The sequence below is a fragment of the Scatophagus argus genome, chromosome 4 (assembly GCF_020382885.2).
Source record: "Scatophagus argus isolate fScaArg1 chromosome 4, fScaArg1.pri, whole genome shotgun sequence".
Taxonomy (NCBI): Eukaryota; Metazoa; Chordata; class Actinopteri; family Scatophagidae; genus Scatophagus; species Scatophagus argus.
Window position 1 is genome coordinate 20,461,656 of NC_058496.1, and position 14,357 is coordinate 20,476,012.

At 42.5% G+C, this 14,357-nt stretch overlaps 1 protein-coding gene and 1 long non-coding RNA gene across 2 annotated transcripts in view; one reads left to right on the forward strand and one right to left on the reverse strand.

The window, feature by feature from the left end:
* Positions 1–14,357, forward strand: part of LOC124057782 — a 1,110,263-nt gene that overhangs the window by 981,431 nt on the left and 114,475 nt on the right. The window lies entirely within an intron of this gene.
* On the reverse strand, positions 1,327–7,765 carry zgc:65851 (uncharacterized protein LOC321113 homolog). The gene is made up of 4 exons (XM_046386335.1): positions 6,994–7,765; positions 4,437–4,754; positions 4,012–4,136; positions 1,327–3,337 (listed from the first exon to the last, which is right to left on the reverse strand). The coding sequence occupies exons 1-4, from the start codon at positions 7,738–7,740 to the stop codon at positions 2,968–2,970; spliced, it is 1,560 nt and encodes a 519-aa protein (XP_046242291.1). The 5' UTR covers positions 7,741–7,765; the 3' UTR covers positions 1,327–2,967.

Here is a 14,357-nt window from a genome sequence, read left to right on the forward strand (position 1 = left end):
TTTTTGTTGAATTTTAGGGTCATGCTCACACCTCCTGCAGGCTTCACCAGCAATGATGACTTGGCCTCCCTGTTGGCCAATACTGGATGATGCCCCTTACTAACCCACCCCCTGGCACAATTAGGACCCACACCAGCAGTGTTTCCAGCGCCACTTAATGTGAGATGACTTTTACCACTGGCACTGGCCACACCAGCACGAGTTCAGTCATTTTGTGTAGGTCTTATCACAGCGATGCATGTTCAAGTATTCATTTTTCTAATGCGTTTGGTTTTAATTAGTTATTTGATGCTATTAAACGGGGGTGAAATGTCATGATTGACAACTGCACTGCTTGTGATTGGGGCAGGCAGGTACATAGGCAAGACTATGTTAGCGCAGCCACATAGCTCGATCACTACTGGGCAGACTCCGGCTCCAAATGACGTCATCAGTGCGAGATAGCAGGGCTCATATCCTGTCTGTTATGGTTTCACTTTTGGACAGTGGAGATGCATCATCCATCTATTTACATCCACCAAATGTGGCATCATAAGGCTCCTCTTCAGTACAGTCAGCAAAAGTAGCTTGAGTGGAATTGTTAACATAAAGTGCAGGAACTTGTAACCTCTGTCACTATCCATGCACTCACTGTGATTTGGAAGTGAGAGTGTTGGTAACTGAGCTGGGAGCTCTAAACCGCCAGAATGCATGAATGTGTCTGACTGTATGGATGGTGTCTCTGAGGTTGACTGTTTGTCACCCACAGGCCTGCTGTGATTGGCTCAAGCTGCTTCATGTCCTTGAATGTGAATGGGTGGTTTCAGAGAATGGAGGGATGTTTAGGTTCAACGGTTCAGCGGCAGCTGCAGGTATGAACATAGATAACAAGTCAAGTCAAGTCAAGTCAAGTCAACTTTATTTGTATAGCCCATTTTTACAAGCAGTTTGTCTCAAAGGGCTTAACATAACATCAGCAACATCCTCTGCCCTTCGACCCTCACATCGACTAAGGAAAAACTCCCAGAAAAACCTTTAACAGGAACAAAAAGGAAAATAATCACGCTTCCTGCAACCTTTTTGACCGCACAATAATAAATGCTTTTATATTTATCTGTAGTGTTACATATTAAAATTTATTACAGTAAAAATTATGCTAGTATCTGTGTTTATCTTAAAATACTACTTACTTTAGGCAGCACGGTGGTGCAGTAGTTAGCTCTGTCGCCTCACAGGATGTGATGGATGGATATTACTTACTTTATAGTAGTGAAAGACTATTATTTCATATTTTATTTAAAATCTCAGTGCTTTCATTCAATCAAAGACGCAAAGGTGAATGTTTGGTTAATAAATGTCTTTATTTGGCTTTGACAGGAATATCACTGCATGAGATAGCAGCACATACAGTCACAGTTGTATAGCAGAGGTCTGGAAAATGTCAGCACTCCTCAGCCTCCCCAGAAACAAGTGGTATGCAGGTGAAAAGATGTTTTATTTTAACTTTCAGTCATGGTTAAGGCAAGTTCTTTTTTTAATTGAACACACAACAAGCAAAAATCTATCCCATCCAGCAGATATTCAAGCTCCAAGTGTCATGCATTCATGCCCGTTGCTTGATTCATTGGCCGAAGAGAAAAGCCCAGGGAATGAAATGATGACCAACAGTAAAATTAAACTATTCAGGGCAAAATGATAGAAGGGGGTTATGGTGAAAATAGCCCTTATAAGTGACTTCATACCATACAGACATGACCCCTGCAGCATCTGTCCCACCTGCCACTTCCAGTCTGAGCTGAGGGCTGTCAGTGTCATCACCAGGTGCCCGACACAGACAGCCATGCTCACTTTCACCTCACTTCCTTCATCCAGCAAAATTAAACAAAAGCACCACTACATTTATATTAGAACGAAAAAAAGGTCAGTTTTCTCTACAGATGGAGGGAAAGAACTTAAGGTAGTAGATTTGGAGATTAATATTAAACTCTGACAGATGAGACGGCTGATAGATTACTCGACAAATGAATCAATCAAAGGGGGGTTAATTCATATTCCCAAAAATATATATGTAGCGGCAATTAAAACTTTTTCATTCCCAAAGATGCACTTTGCTGAGAAGCAGCACTCCTTCACAGCAACTAAAAATATCACCACCCTCCCAACACATTTGTATATACAGTTTTTTCCAAGCTCTGAGTTGCCATTATTGCCGTGCTGTGACGATGCAGTGAGTGAAAGAGAATGGAAAAGTGCTTGAATGGTCAATGGTACATTTCATTTTGTCGTGGTGGGATGAGATGCAGAAGTAAGTGGAATGGAATGGAAAGGAGTGGAAGAAAGAGGGGAGTGGAAAGCATTCACCTGCTGTGAGAGATGTGGGGTTTGACTCACAGTTCAAACAGAAGCAGTGTTTCCTCTGAATGTTCCTGTGCAACAAGCCCGCGTTCAGGAATGAGCTGGTACAGCTTCGCTTGATGATAAAATCTTTAACTTACAGTACTCCCCAACTTTTATATGTAAAAATCAAATAGCACCGTAAAAGTTGGACTGGCTGTTACTCATGCTCCAAGGTCTGTGCGTTTGTCTTAAAGTCTGTGTGCTGACAGTGTAGTTACTTTCAAAGATTTGATTGCTTTTACTGTGAATATTGATCATCAATGGCACATTCACTGTTGCTCTTGTGAGGAAAAATCATCCCCTATTTCAAACTTGGGAAAATTTGTGACATCTTGCTAGGTTTCTGCACGTGTTTCATCACGACTACGGAAGAGTATGTAAATACATAATACATCTAATCCCATCTAAAGGTCCTTCTCCGTCTAATAAAGTTTGTACTAATCACTTCTGAATTACAGAGCAAACAGAGACAGAAAAACATCTGAAGTGTGCAGAATCATGTGTGACAGAAATGATGTGAAACGGGACCAGATCCATATATTGGTGGGATGAAGAATGTGTTATTGATTATGATGAAGATGAAGATGCAGTTTAGCTCTTGCTGTTCTTGCCGGTGGGGCTCTCCTTCTTCTTCTCCTTCTCCTCCTTGTCCTCCTTCTCTTTTGGCTTGTCCTCCTCTTCCTCCTCCTCCTCTTCCTCCTCTTCCTCCTCCTCTGCCTCACCCTCACCCTCTTCCTGGTCATCTCCCTCCTCTCCCTCTTCTCCCTCCTCCTCATTCTCTTCTCCCTCTTCCTCCTCCTCTTCCGCCTCCTCTTCCTCCTCTTCAGGCTTGGCTCCAGGCCTCCTGTAGGCTCCGAGGGTGTAGGTGCGAGCAGATGTGTAGGAGAAGCCGGGGTAGCCGGACTGGACCATGGCTCCACCGACAGAGCTTAGGCGACACTCCTCGCCCTCCAACAGCTTCCTGTACAGACAGACAGACATAGACTGGTTTTGTTTTGACAGTGTATCTCTCCTGAGAGATCGAATGTCACTGTGGCATCTCTGCTAACTGTTTTGGTATATTTGCCCAGAACATGATCACAGGTGCTGAGTTAGATTATTGTGAGGTTTTACGTGGTATCACTTCCATTCCTCTCTCTTATTACAGTGAGGAAAAAAGGGAGGGGCCCTCTGTACAATAAAGGTGCCTGCAATCACACCGGGGACATTGTGGTTATTTACCGTGTGTCTCAAAGATTAGGAAACCAAAGGCCTGAGGAATTTGATTCTAAAACTGCTAAAATTAAATGCTGGAGTGGAAGTAAGGCTCATTGTAGTACTGACATTGTAGTACAACTGCAAAGTCATCCGAGAAGAAAACTTATACTTGAAATTCTTGCACCTTTGCTGACCCTATCCAATGGATTTGAAAAGATTTTTAAGCCAATATGCACCTAATACATCCACTGATCTTCAAAAATAGAAAGGGGGAGAAACGGAATTCAAACTACAACAATAACCCTTATTTTCTTCATATGAACATTTATAATAAGCAAGGGATTAGGCCATGTAGTGCACATTGTAAGAGCTACCACTTAAATTCACATCAGTGCAATCTCCCAAAGAGATTATTGTTGTATCGTTTGTAATGCCCACCTGTAGGCAGCGATCTCAATGTCCAGCGCCATCTTGACGTTGAGCAGGTCCTGGTATTCACGGAGATGGCGGGACATTTCTCCTTTGGTGCTGCGCAGGGCAGCTTCCAGCTGCTGAATGGTATCCTAAACACACACACACACAAAATCATATAATGAAATACTAATAGCATCGTCAAGCTATCACACAGGAAGATGAGATTTTCACTTTTGCCACTATAAAGGCCTACTTTTATCCTCATGTGCTAATTGGTTTGTGTTCTTTTTAGCGTTATGTAATCTGCCGTCTGATTTTTGGTTGTTGTGTCTGAAACATTTGACCAGGTCTTTCTGGCAAAGAGGTTTCCAACCTCAATCAGACTTGGTTAAATAAATATTCATTTGTAAATCAAAACACTGTACACCTATGCTCTATCATTTACTTACCTGCATCTCTCCCATTTCATTGTTATGACGATCCTCCATCTCGGCAATCTGCCTCTCCAGAGCCTCGTTGTGGCCCCTGAGGGCCTCGATCTCCAGGGTGCGGGCCTGCACCTGCCTACGGTACTCGCTCAGCTCCTCCTTAGAGTGCTTTATGGCATCCTGGTTGCGGGCAGCTGCCTCGGTCACGCTGGCAAACTTGGAGCGGTACCACTCCTCTGCCTGGGCCTGGTTCCTGGCCGAGAGACTCTCATACTGAGCCCGGATGTCCTTCAGGGCAGCAGTCAGGTCCGGTTTGCTCACGTCCATCTCCACAGACACCTGCACATAGAGGAGGGGGAGCAAAAATTATGTTTTTGAAAGTGAGTGTTTTGTAGGTTCAGACATAAAAGTTGCATCATGTCATAGTCATGTGAAAAACAATAATATTTTTGTGACCAATAATCCTCGTCTTTTCAAGGAATACAGGCTATACATATGTGAGTATATTGTTAGAAAATGTAAAAATGATTCACATTCTATTTAAATGCTTTATTGTCCTTTTTTACATTAGGCTTTAATGAATTATTAGAGTTAAATTACTGGAGCTAATTTTGACAATGTTAATTTTGGTTATAGAGCAATCTCATCTGCCAGCAAGAGGAATTAAAGTTTAAAGGAGCTGAAGTAAAGGCAAGGAAAGTCAGAAAAGCAGGCTAGTGACCAGGAAGTCACGGCTCAGGTGGGAAGACTTAGTACCCTGAATCCATTAGTGCTTTCCTGCTCTCCTGTGCAGCTGACTGTAATCTGAAGACACTGTAACACACTGGCTTGTGGGACTTCTTGAATTTCACCATTTCAGCATTTCAAGCCACACTGGACTATCTGTAACTTAAGATCTGAGCAGCCTGATAAAAACAATGACATTGTTGGAATCTCAGAAATATTTCTTTGCTCGTTCTTTTTTATATTAAGAAAATTCAGAAATCCATTGAATAAACTCATAACTCTATAAGTAATGTAGAAACTACCTGCTAAGCGGAATGCTATTTTCTTTGCTCATATCTGCATTCAGTTCAGACTTTTTTCTGTGCTACAGTAATGCTGTATCCCTACTGGTGACACATACATATTCTTATGTATAAGGTGAGCAGTGCTGATGAGCTGAGTTGCAGTCCAGTGAGGTGGACTGCTGCAGGATTGATGAATCGACTGCTGACTCAGGCTGCCCTGCTGGAGAAAGCTGTGCTGTCAGTATCTTACACGGCAATAATATTCCCTAAGGAGAAGAGGAGAAACCCTGGGGAAATCTACCCAGCAACCAATGCATGGCTTTACCTACTCAATACTACTGCACATTCAATTAATTGATTTCTGCAGTTACAGTTGCTGTCCTTACTTCAGTGCCTGTGCTTTTCTTGTTTTGTTGTGTTTGTTTTTTTTTGTATTTTTTTTATGCTGCATGCTCTAATATCGTTAAAAGTCTCATCCAAACCTTCAAAAACTCAAAAGAACAATGAAACTGTAATAGTATTTTCACTGAGGTGCTTCGGTTAAAAACAGTTCAGCTTGTAATGTAGCCTAACTGACAGAACCGGTCCCTCCTGCTGACCCCTTGAGACGACCACACCCGTGGATTATGCGCTATTTCTCCGCATTTTTCTCCCTCGCTCCCTAAACCACCTCACCTCTTTGAATGAAAAAATCGCCATTACTCCCAAAATATTACCTTGCTAATGGCGGGGATAGTATAGTAGTAGTCTAAGTTTATGATGAACTTATTGCACTAAATATGTTTGTTTTTGAAGAGAAACCATTGTAACACATGTAATATCTTCACAGCGTATACAGTTTAACAACGTACTTGGTTCAAGAGAGAAAATGGCGCCGACAAACTTGCTTAGAAAGAAAGAAAGAAAGGCACACTCTTCCAGTCTTTTTTAAGTTTGCGCGCGGGACGCTGCACGGACGCTCCCCGCGTGAGAGGAGGAGGGAGGGACAGCGCGTGGTGCTGAAACGGAACTGCAGTGCCATCAATTATCAAGTGCGCAGTGTTCAGTTTGAGGAGGACTCACTGTGTCGTGCACAGAGAAAAACTCCTCCAGACTGCTATAATAACTTTCAAACCTTAATCTTGTTTCTGTATTCCTATACACCTGCGGGAAACGCGCAAACTGACTTAAGTATTTGACCTATATTAGTATTATTAGTGCAGTGTTTTAAGCACTCTTATCATTGCATATATAGTTTGTAACAAATCATTCATTTTAACTCTTATTCCATGACGAGATCTGAGGTATTATAAAAATGTTATACTCTGGTGAAGCCATTAGGGAACACAGGAAATTGATTTGACCTGATGAGAAAGTCCGCCCACAAGTGCGCAGTATTAAAGTGATATGTTGGTTTTTGGTGACACATTTATGTCTGTGTCATTGACAAAATTCCATAAGGAATATTCGAATATAATAATATTTGTTGGCAGCGTGACATTGACTTTGTGGTTGATAATAAATCTGACCAAAGTACCACCTGTGAGTGTATGCACGCACAGGTTATCAGAACACAGTGGGATGGGTACCTGTGTGGCCTGCAGAGACGCCTGCAGCTCCTGCAGCTCCTCCTCATGAACTTTCCTCAGGAAGGCGATCTCATCCAGCAGGGACTCCACTTTCTTCTCCAGCTCCAAGCGCGCCAAGGTGGCGTCGTCCACGTCCTTCCGGTAGCCCTTCAGGGTGTTCTCCGCCTCCTCGCGCAGCCTGGTCTCCTCCTCCAGCTTCTCTCTCACGCGCTCCAGCGTGTCGTTCATCTGCACGCAGTCCAGGTGCATCTGGCTCTTCTCGTGCGTCAGCTCCTCCACGCGCGCCCGCAGCTCGCGGATCTCCTGCTCATACAGCTCGTGCAGGCGCGAGGGCTCATTGTTGCGCTGCCGCAGCATCGTGACCTCTGCCTCCAGGACTTTATTTTGCTGCTCCAGGTTGTGCACTTTTTCAATGAAAGACACGAAGCGGTCGTTGAGGCCCTGCAGCTGCTCCTTCTCGTTGGTGCGGATGATCTTGAGCTCGTTGGTGACCGCGGTGGACTGAGTCAGGTCCATCATGGAATCCGGCATGGAGGAGAAGACGCGGCCGGGTGCCGCTGTCTTGCGGTAGGTGGTGGAGGATATCACGGAGGGTGAACCATAGGTGCGGTGGCTGCTGCGGTATCCCACAGGGTGCAGACGGGACGGGCTGCTGCTGCCGCCAAGCCCCACGCGACCCGACCGGGGGGCATCTCCGAAGATCTTCCGATAGGAGCTGCTGCTGTAGATTTCACTTGAGTAACTCATGTCTGCTTTAGCTCGGTGGCGCCCTGTCCCAGAGAGAGAGAGAGAGAGAGAGAGAGAGAGTGGAGTTCTGGAGAGTGTGAGGGTGAGTGTGTGAGAGACAGAAAGTGAGATGCGAGTGATGTCTGGCCAGGACGGGTGCTTTTATAGTGAAGGCGCCGGCGCATCATTTGACGCAGGGACAACAGAAGATGAGGGGAAACCTGCAAGCTGCAGAAAACCTCCACCCTCTGGGGAGGCACGAATTCACTCATGCGGCTCCCCTTTTCAGACATCAACACACAGCAACTCTAAATGAACATCACGCTTTGTGGTATAGGGGCTCTATTTTTAGTCTTAGTTTTTTAGTCTTTTCAGTCGGTTATAAACTCGCGTTGTTCTTTCACAGTCTGACTCAATGACTTGGAAATAATATCGCATCATAATAAAATCACACGTGAAATCTCATCTCTCTAGTTCATTTATTATCCCAGTGGACTTTCTCATGTTACCTAAGTCCATACTGCCCACTGTCATTACAGGTTTTCTTTGCTGTCCCAGCAAAATGGCAAATAGGATCGATGTGTGGAGCTGTGCGCCAGAGTGTGTTTTGGTGCAGCAGTCTGTACCCATCCGCCCTCATCCCCACCCCCCGACCTCCGCAACATCGGAATACAGGATGAGAGTGATCATAGTGGCCTGATTCTTGCACTCCCACATCATCGCAGCAGTGGAGCATGGAAACAGCAGCGACGGACTAACTGTCATCATCATACTGCACGACAGCAAAGTAATAAAGTAATAAATAAAGTGGCTTATGATTTCAGTCTACGAGTAAACACTACAGTCCTCACCATAAACCATCCAGAGCCTGCCTTATGCTTGGTCCCCCCATATGAACAAAATATAACTTAGATCTCATAAGCTGGCTGTGCACGGCTGCCTTAAAATGCCTCAGACCATTTAGTATTCAGACTCCACTGGTAAAAGACATTTCTGTGTGGTGTCAAAGTGCTGCACAGATTCAGACAGGAGGCGGGAGGAGGACCACGCCCCTGCAAAGGAGGGAGAGCACCCACCCACGGGACTGCAGCCTCGCCACCTTCAAACACCACACATGGCGCCTCCCGTGCCCCTGCTCACACTGCCGGTCTGGCACAGAACCCAAACAGTGCAGACAAGTTGTCCTAAATCATCAGATTAGAAGATTTACTATCTGATTATGGTATTATTACAACACCAAATGGCTAAATGAAGGAGATCTGAATATGATAACTTTTTTTGTGCAAAATTAGTTGATATTTTTTGTATTATTTTCTTGATACCAGTAATCACCCACTTAAGCTAACAAATATTGATATTATAAGATTGTATTTGTTCAGCAACGACATGTCCATAACAAATCACTAGATCAGTCCTCAAAACATTCCTTCAAATATTATTTCTTATTTGCAGTTGACTATTTCCTTTTTGTAAAAAAGGAGATATATTAGTCTGATAGATAGATAGATAGATAGATAGATAGATAGATAGATAGATAGATAGATAGATAGATAGATAGATAGATAGATAGATGACGCTGGAAAGTCTTTTTACTCTTACTTACAGATATTAACCACTAGGGAGTGCTAAAGCATCACTAGCACTTTACATGCAGGCCTAAGCTGAAGCTTTGCAACAATCACATCCTCCCTCTTATTACAGTACTACTATCATACTTTCATATTATTATTACTTCATATTGAGATCATTGTCTTCACTCTTGTATTATCCTGTTTCTAGGTTTTAGTATCCACCCTGTTTATATCAGTGTTGATGAGCTAAATAACAGGAAAACCTCTCCATATAATGCAACATAGTTGAACCAGCCCCTCTCTAAGACACATGATAAAATCTTTTGTGCCGCATGATTATAAGCTCAAGGTGCCTAACAAACCTGTAGCTGAATGTATACTGTATATTGTGGACACAGAACTATGAATTTAAGTCATAGTGAATGTAGCATCTGGGCCTGAAAAGGAGCTCTGGTGACCTCTGTATTCCAGAAACACAACATGTCTATTTCTTCTGACGGCTGCAATATATTTAAGAATGATGAAAAAGACAAAGAAACTATGGTGTGGATTAAAGTAATTTGGTTTCACACAAAACAAAACCAGGTCATCCTTGTGAAAGTTGGAATTGAATTAAACTGGCGTTCTTTCCAAAAGCCAGCAGGAAGAGACTAAACGGGTTGCAAAACATAAAATCCGATCTTATATGTAATCTTATGAGAAAATGATTCTACTTATCTCTTGATTCATTAGCTCAGGAAACAGCCTCATGGTTTCAAGTCTTCTTCAGTACAGCACCATGTTCACTTTGTAAAGTGTAATCCCATTTATAGTAAAACAGATAATAAAGCTGTGATGTCAAACTGCAGCAACTGGGTCACCCAGTGTGGACTAGGGAAAAAGTCATTGCTGGTGTGAGCATTTTTTAAGGTTCAGGGGAAGACAAACTGATTGTTGATTATATCATCAGTATTGGTCATGAGAAGCAGGTCATGATCAGTTGTGCGTTGAAAATAATCTGCATTGTGCGTCCCTACTTTAGTCAGAACCATGAGTACCTTTTAAGGGTTCTCAGTCAGCTCCGCCCCTCAGTAGCCCTCCCACTTGTGCAAAATGGTTAGTCTTGCCACATGGCCAAAGAAAAACAAGATGGTGACAGCCAGAGTGCCAAACTCATAGCTTCAGAACAGTTGTCCACAAACCAGCAGTGGATGTGAAGGTGGCCACAGCCACTTCTTTGATACAGTCTATGATTTAAGGCTACCGAGCAGCTGTCTGTAGATCTGTACTAGAAAACTGTGATGTGCTTATCATGTCCCCAAGGTCTAGTCAGATTTAAGTGTGTAAAGATACAGGAAACCACTGATAATACCTAATGGTGGCTAACTCCTCTTACCTCATGTTTCTACTTCACAGTGAGAGGGAAAAGTTTAGTGGACAACACAAAATTTAACAGTTCATCAGTTCATCAAGACCGTCAGTGAATACACACTCATGTTGTGAAAGACACGAGTGTAGCACTTTAGGCTGCCCAGCCACTTTGACCATATTTGGTAACAAAAGTGCCCATTTAGGAAGGAGGATGCCAGTGACTCAGCAGGAAATAACAGGTAGCCAGACTTGTCTGAATTCTATCATTATGTCTTCCTCAGGCTCTCTGTCTTCCTGTAGAGTTACTGAAAGCCACCTTTATTCAATTCATTCTCCTGAAAGTATCATATCAGCCGGTAAAGTGATACATGCCATCAAATCCCCATTCACTTGGTTAACTGACGTGCCCCATCAGCTGTAATTCAAAACTGCTGGCTTTGCTGCTGTATCACTGCATGACCTTCAGTTTAGCGTACAGGTGCAGTGTGCAATGTTTTGGAAACAATAAAACAACTTCCACATTAATAGTGAGGCCACAGTAAATGGCTGTAAGCAAACAAGACCACAGCTGGCAGCCTAGAGCAGTCTGTATCGACCAGTGACACTACTTGCTTTTGCATGCAAATAATATCACTGGTCAGATTTCACAGGAAATATGATGTGGTGCTTTACAGCTCACAGCAGAAAGAGGGCGCTGGTCCTCCAGCAGAGGGCTCGTTCGGGGTTTGCAGCAGCAACACAAAGACACGGTGAGCAATGCAGTGTAATACAGCAGGTATGTTGACATGTCATTTTAGAAAAAACACAGGCTGATGGCGTTGGCTGCATTTTGTTTACATAAGTCATGTTCAGAGCCTTTATTGTGCATACTGGTTTACTGGTCATTGGAACTCAAATGGAACAGGGCTATTTATTGCATTGACTGAAAAGCCTTATAGGGCAAGCAGCAATATTATTACTATAATACTGGAAATGAGAGAAAGCCTTTAATGAACAATGCTGCAGCAGGTACCCTGGTTTAAGATTGTGATATTAAGATTGTAGATTGTAATTATATAGCAAATAATTGAATATTTTGGCAAATAATGTTTTCATGTTTTTGCTTTTTTGCCAAGAATAGACAAAGCTGATTCCACTACTCATATTTGTCCATTAAATATGAAGCTACAGCCAGCAGCATGTCAGCTTCACTTAGGTGAACAGTCTGCCCCTGTCCAAAGTATTGAAATACACTTAGTAGCATCTCTAAATCTTACTTATCAACACCTTGATATGCAGTGTTTTTAATCTGTTCAAAAGCCTAAATGTAAAAGCAACAGCTTCCCATTTTTACAGGGGGTTTGGCCCAGTGGCAGACTATTTCTCAGTGCAGCAACTTTCTGCAGTCTTGTCACTGTGAGGTGGTCAGACAAACAGTAGATACACATGGGAGTTGCTGCTCCCAGCCAAGAAATATACCCCAAAATGCAAAATGCTACTTTAAAATACCATAAATAGCATATGGTGGAAGGAAGAATAAGACATACAAAGGGTTTCATTCCGCATGCTGTTATACCATGTACTGACCCTCTCTCCACCAGCCTGCTTCTCTAACATTTCTCTCTTTCTGCCATCCCAACCACTGCTGCTGCCTGCACAGCCACACCATCCTCACTGTGGTTTCATCTAAAAGGCTTGTAAACACTGTAAACACTGTTCCACATGGCAGCTAGTACATGTGAACAGTTCAGCTGCAGCATGACGATCACAGCTAATCTGAAGTAGGTTTACAATAGTACAGTATCACTGAATATTAGATATACTTGTTTACTTGGAGATAATTTATTATCTCTTTATATTTTTTGAAACTGTTGCACACATTTTGCTTTTTGCATTTTTTTCTGTTCTTGTGAGCTGCCATGACAAGTGAATTTCCCCACTGTGGCATCAGTAAAGTTCATCTTATGTTATCTTATGACTCTGTCAGTGTAGTCCAACTGTTTTCATGTAAACTGATTACATACTGTTATTTATCGCATTCAGTAGTGAAAGAAAAACACTGTGAAGAAAATCATGTGAGTGATTGGTGATGCTATGATGAATACTGAAGGTGTTACTTGACCATATGTTCTGTATTATTTAGTGTGCAATCGTTCAGTCTCATTATTTTCTCTCTTTATGTAAAGGCTTATAACTCAGAAATTCCCAGATCTCTGTGGAGGCCCAGACACAAAACACCCTCCAGCAGCCCTGCTCCTTTGAAACTCTTCTCCCTTTGGTGCTTTGATATGCCAGGTGTTACTCAGAGGAGCGAAGCGAAGCTTTCAGAGAGGAGCTTTACTACGTGTCACGTATGGGCCACTCAGCTCCCTCGCTTTTGTTCTGTCTTGGATGCACTGATCTTGTCTGATGTGCACTCTTCACTCCAGTCCCCCGGGACCCCTCGTTCCCACGTGCGGAAGATCTCCTCCATCTGTCTTGATATATATATATATATATATATATACACACACACACACACACACACACACACACACACACATATGCATACACATGAATCTCAGTCTCTTGATCTGAGATCTGAGCCATCAGAGTTGATAGAGGATGATCCTGTGAAGCCACTTCCTGCTCTAACATATGATCACACAAGAAGCCACGCAGCATCTGCCTGCTGCAGGATGCCGCTGGGATAAATTCATTCACTTTGGATGCAAATATTCCTTATGAATGATGAGTGTTGTATTTGTGATCTACTTTTCACTGATGTCTTACAATCACCGTCCAAAGACATCACCTGCAAATTAATGGAAGAGACAGTTTGACAGATTACATATTTATAATATAGTAAATACAAAGCTAATATTTTCACTAATGGCGCTGGACTTGTACAACAATGTCAGCTACTGCAGTGCAATAATTGCTGGAACTGACACATTGCTAATGCTAGCATCAGTCCCCTAATGCTAGAAAGCTTTATGTTATCAGGATATTCATATTATTATATAGATTAGAACTTACAAAACTAACCAAGAAACTTTTACATCTGTATATTCTGAATGTTTTCCAAAATTCCTTTAAAGTCCACATTTTGTGCTGAGCAGGTAGCATGCAGTCAGTTTATCTGAGCATATTTACAGCTCAGATAAGCTAATGGGAATGAAGGTGATGAGAGCATTTAGAGTAAACCAAAACCATAGAAAAAAAGCAGCCATTATATGAGGGTGAGACAAGTCCTACGCACTTTTTGAAATTATATGTTTCAACCCCCCTACACACACACTCACTTTTACCATGTTGATTATGCTGCGATTTATATCTAAACCTTACTATGACAGTCAGCTGGGATAGGCTCCAGCCCCCGCACAGACCCTGAATGGATAGATGGACGGATTATAACTACGATATCTAACTAACTTTAAGGATTTACTCTCACACACTCCTTAACCCTGTGCCATTTATAAATTTAAGACTATTGTTTTTCATGAAAGGTGACAGATGTCAGGTTATAGTTATAGTTAAGTTGTTAGTCATGAAATGTGGTCCTGAATATTTATTTGGAGGAGCAGAGGAGCAGTGTTATGTGTGTAAAACAAGCCACCAATATAACTGTCTCACAACAAAATTGATCTTTGAGACTTTGAGTGGCTCTTCATAGTGGTAGAAATGATTGGCAGAGTTAATTGGAGAATGCATAGGGACACTTTGACTACAGCTGCCCTTTCCACTTTACTCATTGAT